The sequence below is a fragment of the Gorilla gorilla genome, chromosome 22 (assembly GCF_029281585.2).
Source record: "Gorilla gorilla gorilla isolate KB3781 chromosome 22, NHGRI_mGorGor1-v2.1_pri, whole genome shotgun sequence".
In the NCBI taxonomy this organism is placed as follows: Eukaryota; Metazoa; Chordata; class Mammalia; order Primates; family Hominidae; genus Gorilla; species Gorilla gorilla.
In genome coordinates this window covers 41,677,829-41,699,885 of record NC_073246.2, presented here as the reverse complement: position 1 = coordinate 41,699,885, position 22,057 = coordinate 41,677,829, and the positions used below count along the sequence as shown (strand labels likewise).

General features: G+C 40.9%; 1 protein-coding gene across 1 annotated transcript in view; it reads right to left on the bottom strand.

Annotated features, from left to right (window-relative positions):
- Positions 1-469: 469 nt before the first annotated feature.
- The window catches only part of IGSF5 (immunoglobulin superfamily member 5), a 56,566-nt gene continuing 34,978 nt past the window's right edge, over positions 470-22,057 (bottom strand). The window contains exons 6-9 of the mRNA XM_004062826.5: positions 14,356-14,377; positions 10,446-10,537; positions 8,930-9,009; positions 470-1,271 (exon numbers count right to left, since the gene is read on the bottom strand). Of these exons, the coding sequence (XP_004062874.1) occupies positions 1,176-1,271; positions 8,930-9,009; positions 10,446-10,537; positions 14,356-14,377 (290 nt within the window). The 3' untranslated portion in view covers positions 470-1,175. The remainder of the gene's footprint in view (positions 1,272-8,929; positions 9,010-10,445; positions 10,538-14,355; positions 14,378-22,057) is intronic.

Here is a 22,057-nt window from a genome sequence, read left to right as displayed (position 1 = left end):
CTATTACTAAGTATCTGTAAGGAATTCACTAAAATCCTGACATATTTTAAAAGTCAAATTCTGCTTTAGCAATAGCATGGTTGAGCTTGAGGGACTCAAAGCAGTTGCTAATTATAACCAGCATAGAAATCTGCACCAACCAGTTCAGAGTACGGTCAAATCACAGTCTTGCCCCTAGGTTAAATATGAAGGGGTGGAATGGGCAGTGAAATTCACTGACTGTATCTACATGGAAAAAGAGAAATACTGGGGAAAGGCAGCAATCTATTCTTCATAACAACATTCATGTTAACTTTAAATGAAGTGAATGTACAGTCAGCAAAGATAATTGTGAAGATGCGATGGATTTTTGCAGAAGGCTCTTGTTTTCCTTCTCGGAAAAGGCTTGATTCCCGAATACTATGATTCTTTAAATGACCACCTGAATAGTGAAGCGTTAAGAAAGGCAATACACATTTTTGGTGTTTTTATTAATTAAAGACTACAATGCCCATTTCCAGTTTTTTCATGGTGTGCGGAGTAGGTGAGGTCCATCCTCTGCAAAGCATAGGCCACATCTAATTCATTTGAGGAGATGCAAATAGGTCTGATAAAGGGGCAGATAAAAATGAATGTCTTCATGTAAATATTCAATCATAAGATATTTAGGAACAAGCATATCCACGTTAGAATTGAATGTTACTTTAACTGAGCTCAGTTTTGACAGTCAATTGCAGATTTCTGGTTGACCCTAATTTTTATACTCGTATTTCACTGATAATATGTAATAATACCCCTACATATTAAATATACATAAATATCACCTTCATATGCTTTAAGATAATAAAAACTTTTGAAAGTCATGGTAGAATACAGACTTTTATCTACCATTTGTTGGATTAACAAACAGGAGTGTTGAATGTTGAGAAAAATTATGATGAATTTGCAGCTTTTACTTAGTAACTTCATGGAATTCACAAAAACCTTGAAACCTCTTAAAAGTCACGTTCTACTTTGAAATCTGGGAAAATCGATTCCTTCTCTCACTGCCAAGTATCAGTTCTGATGACTCCGACATCTCCTCTTCAGGTAATGTTGGCAAAGCTGCAGGCCAGTCTTAGGATGGAAAGGAAGGAAGCCATCGCCGTGTTTTCAATTGTCAGCCAAGTGCTCCGTAGAGCTTGGGGAAGTCTTTGCTATACGACAGTTGTATTACTGACCTTCTCAGGACTGGCCAGATTAAAAGAAGCCTGTGGATGACTTGCTGGCCTGGGTGGACATTGATCAGCCCGCTGGCAACAGAGGAGGAAAAAAGTCAATTTAATGGGTTGAGATCACTGTAAAATGCATACTTGAAAAGAGAGCTTCACTCATCTGTTAAGATAAAATTAAGGTACAGAGAGGAACAAAAATGTTAAAATAAGCTCTTCCTTTCTTGCATTATTTCTGGTAACACACAATATAGAAGTTTTCCAAGTTCAGGCCCTAAAGGGCAATCCAATTCCAAGAATCAGTATTTGTTTTGACTAAGGCAAATTACCACGACTCATTGTTTTGTTTTGTGTTTCAATTTTCCTAAGGAAGTTCTTGCTTTACTGGCTAGATTTTTTATGAAAATATAAAATATTTCTAAACTTCTTAAAGAGCGTGCATTGTTTCTAGAACAGGGAGACAAAATTGAAGAACTGACTCCAGATAGATCACCCATCTGTCTCCTTTCCCTATCAGGGAGAAACATAGTCTTCCCTGTTCTCATTCAGAAATGTAATCCCAAACAAACCATTTAATCCTCCAGAGTGGCCAATGCCTGTCTCATAACACTGCCTTATTAAAATGTGTGCAACACTTTTTTCCTGCCAGTCCTGAGAATGGCAGCTCAGGTTCCAGGGCACAATAGCTGCATTTAACATCTTAAATAATGTAACTGCGCATGATAAATTATTCACAATGCGATGGAATGCTAGCAAGTCTTGAGGATAGAATTACTCTGGCTCATGCTCTTAATTTGTTGACTCCCAATAACACAGGGAAAACTGGACAGCGGATGGAACTACGTCAGCAGTGCTTTAAGACATGTGCCTTCTGCTGCTAATATGCTAGAGATTCCTACTGTTGTTTGCTTTTGTTTTCACTGCTGGGTTGTGCAAACGTCGCTGTTTTCTAAATTTATCAAGTATGTATTTCTGTTTTTCTCAATGAGGGGTTGATTTGTGAGGAAGGCTTGATCCAGGTCTCAAGTTGTTTATATGCCCACCTTCTGAAAATGACAGAGACAGAGAATTTCCTAAAACAACCAGGAAAATGCACTGACAGTGAGTTAAGGCACAGGACAAAGAGAGGAAAAGGAGGATTCTTTGTTTTAAATATTCGCCAAAATACAAAACATTTGCAAATCCCCTGGCTTCATATTAAAATAAAAAAGCATGCCTTTCCCAGTAATTGGTTATTTTAGTAGGAATTTCTAATTTTACTTATTACTTTTACCCTAATGTGTTTCAGCTGCAGTTGTACTCAAATTCATTCTGTTTCACCACCAGGGAAACTCTTGTCTAGAAAACCATGTCAGTACTACACATTCTAACTGTAGATTCAGTCATCAGAGAAATAATCAGAGAAGAAAAATGTCATATTGTATATGACAGTTTTGAAAATGAATCTCTTTTTTCCTTCTGACCCTTCTTACAATTTAACCCATGATTGAGATCTCTACAGTCTAGGTTTCTATTTTTTCATTTACGTTGAATGCAATGTGCTTTAGGACCCATCTAAAATATGGAAGGTTTAATTAAGAGTGTCCCTGGTAGGATGCCACGTGGACAGTGGAGTCTTTGGTGTCAAGACCTTTCACTTGGCATTCATCATGGCACCACCATAAGCATCTCAAACTCTTCTCTGTGCTTTGCAGCAAGGCCCGTGGAGCAGGGACACGAGGTACAAGTAATTCTAAATGCACAGTTGTAGGAAGACTTCTAGAAATCAGAGAGCACACTCCCTTAGAAACAATGCTATACATGTCTGCGGAGTTTTTACACTGGGACAAAAAAAATTCCTCAAAGCAGATCACCTGGAGAATGATAAAAATACTGATTCTTTGGCCCTATCTCCCAGACATTCTGATCCAGAAAGTCTGGCGGAGGCCCAAGAGTGTGCATTTTAACAAGTACCCAGTGTGTTCCTGGCACAGAGCTGTACTGAGAGCTGCTGCTATGCCAGCAGGGTACCAAGGCAGAGGTATTTATAGGCGCTGGGTGCACCTCCGTGTTCAGCCAGCATTCTTTAGGAAAACCGGAATAGAGAATTCAGGAAATACATCCACCATTTCTGCCAGGTGGTGGCAAGAACAAGGACTGCCCCATCTCTTGAGCAGGAAGTCCCATGTTCAGGGAAGAAATTGGCAGGAGAGGGTGCTTAGAGGTGGAGATGAGCAAAAGAGGGAGCTCCAGGCAGCCTGGGGACCAAGAGGTCTAGGAACTGGTGCCTCTTCCCATTGTCTACAACCCAGCATCCCCCCGAGGACCTGGCCTAAGTCAGCCATTGTGCCTGTAGCTCCTGGCCACAGTGTCAGGCCTTTGGTGGTCAAAACTCCAGCCCCAGCCTGTCCCCCATGACACGTCCCCCTGCTCCTGAGACGTGCCCCCACTTTTCTGAAGTTTTCAAAGGATTCCCGGCACTGAAAGCATCAGGGGATAACTAAGGGTTTGAAAAAAAGGTTTCACCACTGCATCTTGTCTTGCTCATCTCCGTGGCAGTGTGTGCCTTTGGCATGCTGGACCTTAACTGAAAGGATGCCAAAGGGGCAGGAGTTATGGGAGGCTGGTGCAGCAGCAAATTCTGCCATTTCCTAAAATATTAAAGTTCTAGTTTCCTGTTTTAGTAACTGTTGGATGTTATTAAAATTGAGCTGGGTGATTCATGACAAAGATGACGTATTCAGAGACCCACGGCAGCCTTGAGATGTAGACACAGATGTGTACAACTCAGGGAAGAGAGATGGAGAGTTGTGACATTGAAGGTGGGGGCACACGTAACCTGGAAACCTGCTGCTCCTCCTAACGCCATACACTGCCCTGAGCGGGGTGCCTTCCCAGACTCCGGATTCAGTGTCCAGACACTCCTCTACTTGCGGAAATACAGCTGACTCCCGGCAGAGAGAGAAAGAGCATGGCACTACCAACCCCAGTAGAACCCACTCCAGGTGGGCAAGCACAGGCCATTATGAAGGCCTCAGGATGCTGGGCAAAGCAGAATTGCTGAGTACCCATCACGCAGGGTGAAGTTATGGAGGAGGCAGATTGGTGCTTGGGGACCTGCCACTCTTCCCTTTCCAAAACTCCTGATTCCCCTCTTGCTATAAGATAACCAATAACCCTTAAGCCTAGCCACATTGAGTTGTCCTAAAAAGCAGAGCTGCTTAAACACCTCCTCAGCCCTCTGAGTCCTGATGTCTAGAGGTGAAGACCATAAATCTGAACTTCCCAAGGGCCTCGTCAGTGACCTGTGGGCCAACCCTGGCGCATCAAATTTCTCCGTCCTGGGGGCATATTTAAGCAATGGGCCCCTGAAGAAAACAAAGTGCCCCCGATCACAAAGGCGTGGAGAGGCAGTTTGATATGAAATTATTTAACTTTTCTAAATGACCCAAAACGTGATGTTATTTTTAGGTTGTATATTCATCTATAGTGATCTAATCATATTTTTGTCATAACTGATTGGGATTAACAGCAAAGGAAGTAGGGGTCAGGTGCAGTGGCTCATGCTTATAATCCCAGTGCTTTGGGAGGCCCATGTGGGAGGATCGCTTCAGGCCAAGAGTTTAAGAACAGCTTGGGCAAATAGTGAGACCCCCATCCCTACAAAAAAAAAAAATGTTTAAAATTAGCTAGGCATGGCAGCAAGTGCCCATAGTCCTAGCTCTCCAGAAGGCTGAGGCAGGAGGATCCCTTGAGCCCAGGAGTACGAGGTTACAGTGAGCTATGATCATGCCACTGCAATCCAGCCTGGGCAACAAAGCAAGACCATGTCTCAAAAAAAATTTTAAAAGGCCGGGCAAGCTGTCTCACGCCTGTAATACCAGCACTTTAGGAGGCTGAGGTGGGCAGGTCACCTGAGGTCAGGAGTTCGAGCCCAGCCTGGCCAACATGGTGAAATGCTGTCTCTACTAAAAATACAAAAATTAGCTGAGCATGGTGGCAGACGCCTATAATCCCAGCTACTCAGGAGGCTGGAGCAGGAGAATCACCTGAACCCGGGAGGCAGAGGTTGCGGTGAGCCAAGATCACACCACTGCACTCTAGCTTGGGTGACAGAGCAAAACTCCATCTCAAAAAAAAAAAAAAAAAAAAGCAAAGGAGCTTTGTCTATCTGCACATGCACACACCTTATAGTACCTTGCTTGTGACAGCATAATGCTGGGCTTGGAAGGTATTCTCCACTTTAATGAGTAACTGTTTATTGAGCACCTAGAAATGCTGGACTAGCCTGTGTGTAGTCAACAGTCATCCATTAGTTAAGTCCTCCTGAAATTGCCAAGTGTTAACAGATCACCAGTTTCAGCAGAGGAGGATGCAGCATGAGCAGAGAGCGAGTGTATGTGATCAGCAGTTGCCGTCCTCTTCACAAAACCAAAACTATCCTGTTCTGCGATCTATTAAGACAAAGCAGGAGCTTTGGTTGCTGTTGTGCCTGCCGCATCTCCATGGATAGGCCATTTATCTGACCCAACTAGCTCTTCAGCGACCACGATCGGAAAAGTGTTTGCTTCAGGCTGGCTCACAGCTTGGGATCTTTCAGTCTAATCTACAGGCTTTTCAGGACCTGAGCTTCATGCGGGGTTTCTGCAAAATAGTGCAATCTGTAGTCAACAACCCTGAACTCTAACAAGCCAGCTTCTCGGGCAGGAGCCCTGCTGGGCCCCAGCTCTGGGCCTGGGAGGCCTGTGTGCACAAAACATGCGGCAGCAGCTCAGGAAGCTCTGACAAATTGGAGTCATACTGAGGCATGCGGAGAGGAGGATGAAAGGAAAACCGAGACAGGGCTCTGAATAGCTCTCAGCTACCTCTCCTGGGCCCTATAAGGAACTAAGGCTTATTGCAGAATGGAGAAAGTTTTGAGAAAAGAAGGCACGACTGCATTGTTTTCACACCTTGGACCAAGGCATTCGGAATTCGGAGGTCCTCATCAGCCCACACAGCACGAACCTGGTGACATAGGCCTGGCAGGGCTGCAGGGCTGCGGGGCCTGGTCTGGGGAAGTTCTTAAAAGGAACCTCTGTACCAGCGTCACCCTGACTGCTTCTACAAGCTGTGGCTTCACTATTCTGGCAGCTCTCAAGTGGCCAGTTGACTACAACAAGGTCTATGTCTTCTTTGGACCAAGGAAATGGAAGGGAACGGCTGTGTCCCCAGGCCCAGCCTTTCCACTGTGGCCCATTTTGCTCATTCCTCCTCTAAGTGCTTCCCAGGAAACACGACGCATGGTACGTCCTGCATCCAGGCTCTCCAAATGGGCAACGTGGAGGCCGTGCCTGGGCCCATGACAGCAAAGTCCTTCTTTGGTCATAATCAAAGATAGACCTCTTCTTTAGGACTTTGTCATAAAGTCCCCCCATGATGAGTAGAAAGATCCAGTTATTTAATAAGCCTCGTTAGTTTCTAGCCCAGCCAAAGATAATTCAACTTCCTAGAGTCCTGATTTGTTTCTTAAGGGCCTTGGCGCTCTCTGATGAGGTGCCCAGCTCCCCTAGAAGACGACAAACCCTTCAGGAAATAAGAAACACGAGACTACGTTACCAGTCCCCAGGGCTCAGCACCTCGAGGGTCACTGTTCTTTTTCCACCAATTGATTATTTAGCTGGGTACATGTTTCAGTAGCAGAAACCTCTTAAGTTTCTCTCCCTGTGTATATTCAAAAAGAACACTACAAACATCAAGAAGCATCCACTCCAAGCTCCAAAACGTCATTCTCCACTCAGGTATCCAAATGCACCTCACATTCCCCTTCCTCCTCATTCATACTAGATGTATTTCGAAGAGAATTATGTGGCATGACCCTATTCTGAATCTCCTCCCAGCTTATACCCTCCCCACAACGCCAGACCTGAACACTTTGGCTTGTCTGATAGAAACACACTTGATAGACAAAGATAACCACGGAAGGGCTGTGGAAATCATGGTTGGCTTAAATGTGCTATCGGCTGTCCGTGCTTGGAGCTGGGGTGGGAGTGAGCCCCTCAGCCAGCCACCCCACAGCCCAACAATCACTCCCTTCCACCGCCACCTTTCACTCAGAGACTGGTCCTTCTAAAGGAAACCTGTTGCATCATCGTCCCTTCCAGCTCCAAATTGAATGCATCAAAAGATGTATGTGCCAAAGAGTGCGGCCCTGATGGAAAAAACATTACCTCTCCATTTTCCTGACACCCGGCCTGAGGAAAGTCACTGGAACTTGTACCAGGAGCTAATGATTTGTTACTCAGGCACAGTTTCCTTTATGCCCCAAGCCCCTCATATGTCTTGTTGTCTGGCTACCTGTGTTGACACTAATATTAATAGTATCACTTAGGTTTTCCCAATACATGACTGAGCATCAATCAGCACTCCCTTCCCCCACTACAGGCCTGAAAAACACACATCACTGGCAAGATGTAGGTTACTGAGCTGAATCCCAATTGCAGGGAGGAATATTATTGCCCAGAGCTCCCTGGAAACTCAGGTAAATACCTGTGCCAAGAAAGAATGATCAGGGGCCACAGAGGCACCTGCTGGGCACCGTCACCTCAGGTAAAGCAGCTCCTAGCAGAACAAACCCAACCCATCTGGCCCAGTGTGCTATCCAAAACCCAGTCTGCAAGTTTACCTTTTCCAAAAGCTAAAAGAAGATAACATCTACACTTACTGGGGACACAATCACAGAATCGCATTGAAATACTTCTTGTCTGAAGTTGCATTTGTACAGCTCAGAAAAGGGTGTTGGTTATATATATTCTACCTAATTTATGATTCGGGATATAAAATGAACTCTCATTCATTCATGTATGATAACCAGTGCTGACTCTATATCAGTAAATTAACATACTATGTTCTCAGTGCTGCCAGTTGACTGTTTACTTAAGTGAACCATCCTGTGAAAAGACAGCTCCCATCGAAACGTTGCCAACCAACCAACCAGTATCTACAGCTAGTACCTCTCCCTGGAACTGCAGACTGGTGAATTTAACTACACCTTCAGCATCTCCATGTGGACATCTAACAGAGACCTCAGAATCTACAAGCTCCAATTAGATGTCTAATCTTTCCCCCTAAACTGCTCCACCCACAACATTCCTTATCTAGGTTAATGGCAACTCCAGCCTCTTAGCCGTTCTGGCCATAATCCTTAATCATCAAGGACTCCTCCTCTCTCCTCTAAAATTCTAACCCCGACAGGATTTTTTCAGCCCTCAAGCTTATCAGCATAGAACTTGCATGCAGAGCAAACTACATTTTCTCTGTCCTGATCCTCAAACCCAGTGCATCCTTCCATGAGTCCAAAGGCCCCAAGGGTCCAAGTACAGATGAGCACCTCGTGGGAGCAGGTAATCAGGAGAGCAGAATGGACTTGAGTCCTGGGAGAATATGGCTCAAAGAGAACAAATGGCACATTATATATGCTGCTCACTCTTATGCCAACTCAGGCGGATACATCCCAAATCAAGTCGCATCCTCCCAAAATGTGAACCCAGAGCTGTTACCCAGAACCAGCCTTGATCTTGGAGCAACTGCTACTGAGGGCAAGAAACAGTCCATGTCTCAGCCCCATCTCTCCATGCTGACCAGTTGATATGGAGGGGAGGAAAGGCAACATGCCACCATCATGAATACACAACGCGCACCATTTTATAATCACCCACAACAAGGTAAGAATTTTTAAATAGCCAAAAAAGTCCAAAAAGGGGGAAAATGGTCTAAACTACCTGTCGAGGAGGGCCACAGCTACTGTTTCTTTGTTCAGGATCACTGGATTCACAGGATTTGGGAGGGAGAGAAGCGGTTTCTGCAACAGAAGAACAATTTTAGAGTCATTAGGTGGCAAAAACCAAGCTGTGTGCTCTAACAATTCTGATTTATAAAGAAACACATTTGCTTTTATGTAGTACCGCTGGCATAATCCTTAACCATGAACACTTTTTTTAAATTCCCTTGAGATCCCATCCCTTTAGAATGTTATTTCTTTAAAGAAATAAAAATATGGAAAACTAACTCAAAATCAATTTCTTTCTTGACACATTAGTTTCACCCAGACACAAAATGATCTAAAGCTTCAACAGCTGATCAAGGAAAATAAATGCCAGACAAATGGAGATAAAAGGGATAGAGATGTTTGATTTGGGCCATGATTTTTGTCAAGACAGTCAATTGCTCAAAATACTAATGAATAAATATTCACTCACAGGAACCTGCAAGAAGCTGTGGTCAGATTATCAAAGGAAACAGTCCATGCTCTCTGGAATTTTTTTAAATCTGAAAGATGCAATCTGGAATACACATGGGAGGCAGCCATGGCAAAATCAAAAAACTGGGGCTGCTGAAAATAGAGCTCCAATTTTTGTGGAAAACACAGGTGTTTAGGCCCCTCAGCAAGGATTGATTGGCTGAAAACCTTCCCATGGAATTTGGTGTTCCCAGCAGCCTGTGAGGGCAGGTGTCCCGTTAATCCTGCAGAGGAGGAGTGGGTTCAGCCTTCCCCTCTCATCGGCCTTCAATACTCAACTGCTGCTGCTTCCTGGTGATGTTGTCTTAGAGATGCCCTCACTGCATTATCACTCTGTATTGTCTCATAGCAAGAAAATGAGATACCTCAGCAAGACTCTCCAAAAGTAGGTCTGGTTTTCCAGCATTCCCAACTCCCTGTTACATTCAAGGGGAACAGATCTCTTGACTCTACTTGAAATTGGGAGGAAGTTACCCCCAATGTATTAAAATACCTCCCCACATGTTTTAATGTAGAGGGCTTTAAACAAAAAAGAAAGCATGGGGAAAAAACAATTTTTTTTATTATACTTTAAGTTCTAGGGTACATGTGCACAACGTGCAGGTTTGTTACATACGTATGCATGTGCCATGTTGCTGTGCTGCACCCATTAACTTGTCATTTACATTAGGTATATCTCCTAATCTATCCTTCCCCCTTCCCCCTTCCCCCCACCCCATGACAGGCCCCAGTGTGTGATGGAAAAAAAACAAAGTTTTTTAAAGCTCTCAGGGTTCTTCCTCACTTTATTTTAAGCATTAGACAAATAGGTGGATTTTTACTGTTAACCTACTCCTAGAGTATTCCAAGTTCTAGAATTTCTTCTTCTAAAATTTATCCGAAAAATAATAACCACCATTGCCAAGTTAGCCTCCCTGTGCAGCTGGTGTCTAGCAAGCCAGCCCTTCTTCCAGCTCTCTCTTTCCCAGGTCTTTCCACCACCCCTCTTGTCTACTCACCTGTGGTCTTTTGTTCATCTGAATTGTAGCCGGAGTTTTCATTTCCACTTTCTGTCTCAGTTTCTTTGTTTGTCTTCTCTTTTTCAGATTTCCTACAATTAGACCATTTTATGTTCATGTTAATTGTTGGCATTAACATTGCCAAATGTTAATTAGCAATGGATACCTACGTAGTTCACGTGGTTACTCTCAAGAGTATGCTTACACATTGAACTTAACACAGGAAGTCCATAGCTTTGCCGCTGCGTTGCAGGTATGCACGCCTGCCTACTCACACATTCCCGTTATGGGGAGAGATGAAAGTTTATCCTGGTCCATGGACTCTACTCCCCAGTTGTTACTCAACTCTCGGAAACCATTCACCAAATAAAGCAAGAGTCAGCAAGCTATGACCCACAGGCCAAATCTGACCCACTCCTTGTTTTTGTAAATAAAGTTTCATTGGAACACGGTTACATCTATCAGCTCAAATATTGTCTATGGCTACCTAAACATGTAGCCATACTCATGTTATAACAGCAGAGTTGAGTCCTCATGACAGAGACCATATGGCTGGCAAAACTAAAAATATTTACTACAGGGCCCTTTATGGAAAAAATGTGCCAACTCCTGAAATAAAGCAAAAGTTGGTGCAGCCTCCTAGGGTTTGGAGGCTGGAAGGAAGTCTGGCAATGGATAGCCAAAGAATTTTAAATAGTCACACTTGACCTCTAAGGATGTATGCTAGGGAAACAATCAAGGATATGTATAAATATGTGCTTGAAAGAATGTTGATTCGTGAGCTATTTATAAAAGCAAACTGCAAACAACCAAGTGCCCAATCAGGGGGGACTAGTAAAATAAATGATGATGGTTCTCTAAAATGGAATTCCATGGCATCTGTCAAAATTATTACATATGAGAGCTCTCACACACTGCTAGTGGGAGTGTAAGCCTGTACACCTTCTTTGGAAAAATGTGGCAGTGTCTAAAGCTGAAGATACGCTACCTTCTGGCCCAGCTTTTAGGACTAGATACAGTCTCCCTTGGTATTTGTTAGAGATTGATTCCAGGACCCCTGCAGATACCAAAATTTGCAAATGCTCAAGTCTCTGATATAAAATGGTGTAGGATTTGCATATGCATATAACATACACACATCCTCCCACATATTTTAAATTATGCCCAGATTATTTATAATACCTAATACAATGTAAATGCTATGCAAATAGTTGTTATACTATACTGCTTCTTTATTTTGTATTATTTTTTACTGTTGCATATTTTTTCAAATATTTTTGATCCATTGTTGGTTGAATCAGAGGATGTGGAACCTGCAGATAAAGAGGATCAGCTGTATTTCCCCACAGAACCAAATAGAAATGAGTACTTATGTTCACCAAAAGACTCCTACAATAATACTCAGAGTAGTTGTTTTTTTTTTGTTGTTGTTGTTGTTGTTGTTTCTTGGTGACAAGGTCTCACTCTGTCACCCAGGTTGGAGTGCAGTGGTGTGATCTCGGCTCACTGTAACTTCTGCCTCCTGGGCTCAAAGGATCCTCCCAAGTCAGCCTCCTGAGTATCTGGGACTACAGGAAAGCACCAACACGCCCAGCTAATTTTGTACTTTTTGTGGAGATGGGGTTTTTCCATGTTGTCCACGCTGGTCTCAAACCCCTGGGCTCAAGGGATCCACTGCTTTGGCCTCCCAAAGCGCTGGGACTACAGGAGTGAGCCACCACGCCTGGCCAGAGCAGTAGTATTTGTAATGGTCCCAACCGGAAAACTATTCAAACACCCATTTAAAGCAAAAGGTAAAAATAAATTGCATATGTGCCCAGAATGTAATATTACATAATAATGAACCACTGACACTCACGTGCCATGGTATGGATCAGTCTCACAGTGAGAGGCTCAAGAAGGCAGACATAAATGAGTATACACAAAATGACACCATTGATACATGCACCTAATCTCTGGGGATGTGGGAAAGATGTCAGAAGAATGTCACCTTTGGGGAGGAGGGGTAGGCAGCAATTTGACCGGGGTCTAGGGGGCTTTGGGGATGCTGAGGATGTTCTAGCTGTGAATTTCTGCCATCAAGCCCAGGCATTTGTGCTTTTTGTGAAACCTGATCAAGCTACACACCTGTAACTTGTGCACTTTTCTGTACTTAAAAGTATCTATCTAAAACTACCAAACAAATAATACAAAAATGCTGTGGGCAAGTATTTGTTAACAGAAATAATCTTCAGAATGTGCCAAGTGAAAAGAGCAAGCTATGAATTAATGGTTACTACAATCCAAATTTCACAAAATGCTTTGTGTGCATATCTATGGGTATATACATGAACATTTGAGTATGTAGGTACATACATAGTTAACAAGAATTATTTCAGAACTATAGAAGTGTGGGTGATTTTTTAAAACTATTTCTTGTGCCTATCTTTATATTTATTTTTTCTAAAAATAAACATGCATTGATTTTTTTCCATAATAAACATACAACTATATACATATAATTTTAATTATTTTAATGCAAAAGAAGTCCTCAAGCAGCTGGAGTGAGCACCATGGACATCGTGAAAGGGGAAAGCAAGTGGGGTTGGATTATCCAGTGGGCAACCCCCATTGTCCCTCCGGAGCTTAATGCAGTCTCACCTAAGTTCAAGGGCTGCACAGAGACAAAGGTGCCCAAGCCCTGAGGCAGGCCCGTCCAGTTCACATTCAGACAAAAAACTCTACAAAGCATGCAACACTGAGTACCTGGCATGTACATCAGGCACTCAAGATATACTAGCTTTTCTCATGCTCCCAGTGTCATATTCTATAGTTGTTGTTATCCTCTACCCATTATCCTGAGTAGCTATTGATCACTTTACTGTGCTTTCAAATCACCTAAGACCCCAGAGAACAGAAATGGAAGATGTTGGCACAGTCAACAATGGTGAACCGAGAGTCCAGGCTTCCATTCCGCTGGTAGTAGCAATCAAGAGAAATGCCAGAATAATTATCAGGGTCTATTTTTCTTCCTCTTCCCTTGCCCTAAGTCAGGCCTCAAAGGAGGAATATTTTCAGACTGCTGCTTGGTGGTGTCCTCTCTCCAAACTTCACAATCGCCAGGGGTCAGAGGGAGAAGGGATAACCTTTGCCACATGGTGATTGTCCATATTCATTCACAGAATGTAGCCAAAAGGTATTTTAGAATCTCAGCACTTAAAAATGTAAATATTCTAATAAAATACTGATAACTACATGTGCTGTTATATTACCCACAACAAACAACGTCTGTCTAAAAAACCCTCCCCTTGGTGCACATATGGCTATGTTAATATTGCAGACATTTAAAAGGGTTACTGGCTACTTATTGTAAGTCCTTGACACAGTTACCTTAAAAGTGCTTGCAGCTACTTCTGGGCAGCCTGGGAATGAAAGGAATTTTTCCGTCCTGTCCACTCCCCATGGCTGAATGAGCACCGAACACTGCCTAATTTGTCTTCCTGGACAGTTTCACGTGACTTGCAGGCATCCGGCTTGGCTCACTGCTCTCCACCACCCCAGAAATTCCAGCAGGACCTCTGCCGGTGGCCCTGGCCTCCGCCCAAAGCAGGCGGGATGATAGTCATGGTGCACAGTGTCCTCTTGTGGAAAGAGTTGCAAATGCCAGACACTAAGAAAATCTCCATTTCCCTAAGTGAACCAGAGCAAGTCAAAGGTAGGCAGTGGCAACCCATCTGTTTCATCCCACAGTTCATGTTGCCCTATGAGTTTGTGATCGGCATACGTGTTTTTCAGCATTGTCTACTTCCAGTACTTAATTCTGGATAACATAAATCCAAAAATCCCACAGTTGTGTGTATGTATTGTTGTTATTATTGTTGTTCAATTTTTTTGTTTTGTTTTCAGAAAATAGATGTGGTTTCAAACTTACTTTTGAAATTGAATATGAAATCCTGCAAAAAAGAACAAAATTACATTAGAAAAATCGGGATACTTATTCTAAAAATCGAGTCTCATTAATTTTTATACACTCCCTTATTTTAACAGACCCAACATTAGTATTTGTGACCCAAGGGGCATTATTAAGTTTTCCCATACCAAATTATCAAATGACTTCCAAGCATAGGAAAGTAGAATTCACTGTTAACTATTAGAAAAATAAATAACTCCTAGGTACCTGAAATATAGACTGTATAGTACTTAGTATATTTCAGTCACCCAGGGGTATTTACTTATTACTTTGTGAATATTGAATTTGATTAGTGAGACTATACAGACTCCATAATACCAAGAAGAGATGTTCTGTGTTATCAATCACTGCTGCTTTTCATTCAATTTTTACCATGTGCCAGCACCAAGCGGGCTCTGTACAAAGTACTAGCTCATTTAACTGTTATAATAACTCAAAAGTAGGTGTTACTGTTATTATATTTTTAACAGACTAGACACTATTATATTAATATTACCATATTTCTTTAATTCAAAGATACATTTTCAATCAATATGTACCAATGGTATCAATTGATACAGCTGTGCCCCCACCCCACCCAAAAAAAAAAAAAAAAACACTGTCATTAAATTGCTAATGTTTTTAGTCAGTGGATCCATAGACTGATTAAAAGGAATCTAGGATTTGAAGGTGGGGAGTAAAAAGCCACAGATCAAGTCCCCAACCTTTTGTCCCAAAAGCCTGTGATCTTTACAACTGAGCTTTACTGTCCAGGCCTTCTATATATCAAGCTTGATTAAGATTTTTTAAATACTCATTTTCCTTAGTTTTTAGATAACATTCTCAGGTATTTTCAGTTCTAATAACACCTGCCAATTTACATCCCAAACTAAAACAATTCTATCTGGATTGCAGAAAAGAGACCATCAGGTAAGAGATGAATGCCCTCCGGCAACAGGGGAATGCCTCCAAGGTCACCAGTGTAAGCACAGTTCCTAAGAAAGGAGCTTAATTAGATCCCATTTGTCAATTTTGGCTTTTGTTGCCATTGCTTTTTTTTTTTTATATACTTTAAGTTTTAGGGTACATGTGCACAATGTACAGGTTAGTTACATATGTATACATGTGACATGCTGGTGTGCTGCACCCACTAACTCACCATCTAGCAATAGGTATATCTCCCAGTGCTATCCCTCCCCCCTCCCCCTACCCCACAACAGTCCCCAGAGTATGATGTTCCCCTTCCTGTGTCCATGTGTTCTCATTGTTCAATTCCCACCTATGAGTGAGAATACACAGTGTTTGGTTTTTTGTTCTTGCGATAGTTTACTGAGAATGATGATTTCCAATTTCATCCATGTCCCTACAAAGGACATAAACTCATCATTTTTTATGGCTGCATAGTATTCCATGGTGTATATGTGCCACATTTTCTTAATCCAGTCTATCATTGTTGGACATTTGGGTTGGTTCCAAGTCTTTGCTATTGTGAATAATGCCGCAATAAACATACGTGTGCATGTGTCTTTATAGCAGCATGATTTATAGTCCTTTGGGTATATACCCAGTAATGGGATGGCTGGGTCAAATGGTATTTCTAGTTCTAGATCCCTGAGGAATCACCACACTGACTTCCACAATGGTTGAACTAGTTTACAGTCCCACCAACAGTGTAAAAGTGTTCCTATTTCTCCACATCCTCTCCAGCACCTGTTGTTTCCTGACTTTTGAATGATTGCCATTCTAACTGGTGTGAGATGGTATCTCATTGTGGTTTTGATTCGCATTTCTCTGATGGCCAGTGATGGTGAGCATTTTTTCATGTGTTTTTTGGCTGCATAAATGTCTTCTTTTGAGAAGTGTCTGTTCATGTCCTTTGCCCACTTTTTGAGAGGGTTGTTTGGTTTTTTCTTGTAAATTTGTTTGAGTTCATTGTAGATTCTGGATATTAGCCCTTTGTCAGATGAGTAGGTTGTGAAAATTTTCTCCCATTTTGTAGGTTGCCTGTTCACTCTGATGGTAGTTTCTTTTGCTGTGCAGAAGCTCTTTAGTTTAATTAGATCCCATTTGTCAATTTTGTCTTTTGTTGCCATTGCTTTTGGTGTTTTAGACATGAAGTCCTTGCCCATGCCTATGTCCTGAATGGTAATGCCTAGGTTTTCTTCTAGGGATTTTATGGTTTTAGGTCTAACGTTTAAGTCTTTAATCCATCTTGAATTGATTTTTGTATAAGGTGTAAGGAAGGGATCCAGTTTCAGCTTTCCACATATGGCTAGCCAGTTTTCCAAGCATTCTTATACACCAATAACAGACAAACAGAGAGCCAAATCATGAGTGAACTCCCATTCACAATTGCTTCAAAGAGAATAAAATACCTAGGAATCCAGCTTACAAGGGATGTGAAGGACCTCTTCAAGGAGAACTACAAACCACTGCTCAAGGAAATCAAAGAGGATACAAACAAATGGAAGAACATTCCATGCTCATGGGTAGGAAGAATCAATATCGTGAAAATGGCCATACTGCCCAAGGTCATTTACAGATTCAATGTCATCCCCATCAAGCTATCAATGACTTTCTTCACAGAATTGGAAAAAACTACTTTAAAGTTCATATGGAACCAAAAAAGAGCCCGCATCGCCAAATCAATCCTAAGCCAAAAGGACAAAGGTGGAGGCATCACACTACCTGACTTCAAACTATACTACAAGGCTACAGTAACCAAAACAGCATGGTACTGGTACCAAAACAGAGATATAGGTCAATGGAACAGAACAGAGCCCTCAGAAATAACACCGCATATCTACAACTATCTGATCTTTGACAAACCTGACAAAAACAAGCAATGGGGAAAGGATTCCCTATTTAATAAACGGTGCTGCCATTGCTTTTGGTGTTTTAGACATAAAGTCCTTGCCCATGCCTATGTCCTGAATGGTATTGCCTAGGTTTTCTTCTAGGGTTTTGTGGGGTGGGGGGAGGGGGGAGGGATAGCATTAGGAGATATACCTAACGTTAAATGACGAGTTAATGGGTGCAGGACACCAACATGGCACATGTATATATATATGTAACAAACCTGCACATTGTGCACATGTACCCTAAAACTTAAAGTATAATAAAAAAAAAAAGAAAAGGGAACAATGTTGTATTTCTGATAGCTAAATAAATAATCTTATAAGTTAAAGGAAAAAAAAAAGAAAGGAGCCTGGGGACCCTCTAGAATGCTGCCATCCCAAAGCCCCCAGGCCAGGCTGAGCAGAAGCTCAGCCATTCCTATGTGGTCAGTTAATCCGTCGGCTTACTGAGAAATCTCTGGATAGCAGCAGAGAACCAGAAAATACTTTCTGAAAATTTTTGATGTTTAATGTTTTTTAAGCATTGAAATAATCATCATAGAGAAATCCAGACCTTTACTCATCTTTCACACTTATGTAAAGGTATAGCATAATTTCCACTATGAATCACACCTGGTGGGGCAAGGTGGGCATTGTAAGTAGGCTGTGGCAGCCCTGTTCGTAGCCTTATCTGGACTTACTGTGAATGGGGTGGGCAGGGGTGGGGGGACAGTTCACTCTTACAAAGGCTTTTCATCTCAAAGTTAAAGAAAAGATTAAATCTAGGATGGATCACAGAAACTTTTAATATACTTATTTAATTATTACTACCAATCTATAGGATAGTATTTATTCCCATTCTGTAGATGAAGAAACTAAAAATCACCTTCTGCATATCCTGTGTGGGCCAACAACCATCGGTTAATCTTCTTATGAGATGAGTATAGAACAGACAAAAGCTGAAGGGAACCAGGATGTACAAATAACCAGAATTTCTCCAACTACTCCACATAGCTCATGTTAGAAATAATGTTCTGAAGGTACTGAACAATCTGTAGTCACATCTCTATTAAAATCTAAGTCATTTAGTGGTTTTCCTTTAAAATCCAGTGTCTTCCATTTGAGGAACCCATCTGGGGCATATGGAATAATTCCCAGGTAAAAACAATTTCCCTTCTAATTTAGGTCCAACAGGAGTTTACTGCCTTTCAATTTCTGCTTCCCAGAGAATAAAGGTATATCACAGATGGAACAATACTGAGAACCCAGAAATAAATCCACATATTTACAGCTAACTGATTTTTGGCAAAGGTGCCAAGAACATACGCTGGGGAAAGGCTGCCTCTTCAATACACGGTGCTGAGAAAACTGGATATCCATATACAAAAGAATGAAATTAGGCCCCTATCTCTTACCATATACAAAATAAACTCAAAGTGGACACAAAATAAACTCAAACTTAAAGAATTAAATATAAGACACCAAACTATAAAACTACTAGAAGAAAACATAGGATAAATCCTTCAGGACATTGGCCTAGACAAAGATTTTATGGCTAAGTCTTTAAAATCACAGGCAACAAAAAGAAAAATAGACAAATGGGACTATGTTAAACTGAAAAGCTTCTGCACAGCAAAAGAAACAATCAACAGCAAAATTATAACCTACAGAATGGGAGGAAATATTTGCAAACTATTCATCCAACAGGGGATTAATATCCAGACTATATAAGGAACTCAAACATCTCGACAGCAAAAAAACAATCCAATGTTAAAATGAGTTAATGGTCTGAACAGACATTTCTCAATTTAGATGTCTTCTTAGACATGTAAATGGTCAACAAATGTATGAAAAAACATTCAACATCACTAATTCTCAGGGAAATGCAAATCAAAACCACAATGAGATATCATCTCACCCTAGTTAGAATGGTTATTATCAAAAAGACAAAAAATAAAAATGCTGGTGAGAATGAACAGAAATGGAAACTCTCACACTCTATTGGTAGGAATGTAAATTAGTACAGTCATTATGGAAAACAGTATGAAGGTTTTTCAAAAAAACTAAAAATAGAGCTATCATACAATCAGGCAATCTGGGTATCTCAAAGAATTGAAATCAGTATGTCAAAGAGATATCTGCACCCCCACATTTATTGCAGCACTATTCACAATAGCTAAGATATGAAATCAATCTAAATATCTATTAATAGATGAGTGGATAAAGAAAATGTGGCACATGTACACAATGGAATACTATTCCACCGTAAAACAGAATGAAATCCACAGCACATGGATGAGCCTGGAGGGCATTGTGTTCAGTGAAATAAGTCAGGCACAGAAAGATAAATACCACATGTTCTCACTCATATGCTAGGAGCTAAAAAAAAAATTGAGCACATTGAAGCAGAGATTATAATTGTGGGGATCAGAGGCTGGGAAGGGGAGGTAGTCGGGGGAAGCTAGGGACAGCTTGGTTAATGAACACAAAGTTACAGCTAGATAAGAGGAAAAGTTTCAGTGTTCTGCAGCACTGTAAAGTGAATATGGTTAACTATAAGGTGCTGTGTTTTCAAAAGTCTGGAAGAGAAGATTTTTTAATGTTCACCACACAAAGAAATGATAAATGTTTGAGATGATGGATATGCTAATTACCCTGATTTGATCATTATACATTTTACACACATATCAAAATATCACTCTGTGTGCCATTTTTAAAAAGACAAATACTGCATGATTCCACTTATATAAGATACTTAGAGTAGTCAAATTGATAGAAAGTAGAATCGTCGTTGCCAGGGACTGGGGGGAAGCGGGAATAGGGAGTTATTGTTTGATAGGTACAGTGTTTATTTTGCAAGATGAACCTAGATCTGTAGATGGATGGTAGTGATGGTTGCATAAAAGTGTAAATGTATTTAATGCTACTGAACTGTACACTCAAAAATGGTTAAAATGGAAAATTTTATGTAGATTTTGCCACAATTTTTTAAAATAAACAAGTTTTAACAATAAACATGCAAAACTAGCCAGAAGAACACTAAAACGGAAAGCTACAAGGCAGACTCACCCAAGGAGACATTAAAACATACTATAAAACTTCTATAATTAAAACAGTACAGTGTAAGTGCATGAATAGGCAAACGGACCAATGGAACAGAATAGAGAGCCCAGAAAGAGACCTAAGTGCATATGGAAATCAGTGTATGATAAAGGTGGCATCTCAAACCACCAGGCCAAAGACAGAGATTTCAGTCAATGCTGCTGGGACAACTGGTTAGTTATTTGGAAGAAGATAAAATTAGATGCATAAAACATATCACACAGAAGAATGAATAAAACCTAGAAAGACAAATAAATGAAACCATATAAGATATAAGCACCAGAAAAAAACTTCCATATAAGGAAATACTTCCTATGACTCAAAACGCAGATAAAGGGGGCCATCAGTCCTAACATCAAAAGAATTCTTAAAATTAGAAGGAGTAAAAAGACCAAAAATCTGAGAGAGAAAATGAGCAAAAGACATAGAATGACAAGTTATAAAAACGTATAAAAATTGTTCTCAATCATACAAAAAGATGGAACAGTAGTTCAACCTCACTTATAATAAGATAGAATCAAAACTATGCTGAGATACCATTTCTTATTTACTTACTTTCCAGGTTGGCATAAACTAAACAGTATGATGACACCCTGTTGGCCAGGCTGTGGGGAAACGGGAACTCTCATGTGTTGCTGGTAAGCATGCAAATTGTACAACCTTGCTGGAGGGAAATTTGGCAATCCGTGACAAAACTACATACACACGTAGCTTTTGACCTAGCAATCCTACTTCTGAGAATTTACCCAAAAGCTACACCTCGATAAATACGAACATACACAACATTATTCATTGCAACATTGCTTGTAATTGCAAAATACCGGAAATGACCTAAATGCTTATATACTGGAGAATGGCTGAATAAACCATGGTACATCTACACAATGGATAACCATGCAGCTGTAATAAGAAAGGAAGGAAATCTCAATGAACTGACATGGATTGATTTCCAGGATATATTGTAAGGGAAAAAAAGTAAAATGCAAAAGAATATCTATAGTGTACTGCCCTTCATGTAAGAAGGAAGAGAATATAAGAAAATATTCACGTGTCTGAAATTTTTTTAAGTTATACTACAGAGTGAATTGCCCAATCACAAACCAAATTCATCGAGGAGCTAAGACTAGACCTTTAGTTTAGTTAAGGCTAGTCCATGCATTTTAGTGAGATACTCCATGTAAAAGAGTTAGCACAGTGCCTGGCACACACACACTAAGTGTTCATTGAGTGGCAGTTAGTGTTAATAAAACTTAAAATGTAGTTCAACTGACATGCAAGCTAACATCAAAACTCCGACCTTTAGAGAAATAATTTAACTGTAGAAAATGTTCAAATAGGAGTACATGAAATTTTTAACAAAAGGAATAAAGGTAAGGACAAACACACATTCAGCACACGGAAAGTCCTGGAGCATTCTCATGATAAAGCATCCATAGGCTTCTGAAGCCACAAACTGCCTAATGCTATGACAAGCCCACCTAGTGTTTATGTGCCCACCCCGCCATTGATCCCAACCCCAAGCAAGGCTACTGCTTTCATATGATGTGGGAGTATCTCAGAGAATTTCATTCTAAAGAAACACATAATTATTTTTATTAATTGTATTGATACTATTTTTTATTAACAGAAGATATTTTTTCTTTCTACCACTCTATTAACATTCACCTACAAAGGGAGATTTAAAATTCTTCAAAATAGGAAACAACCATTTAATGTGCTCAGATATGTAGATATGATTCTAAAAA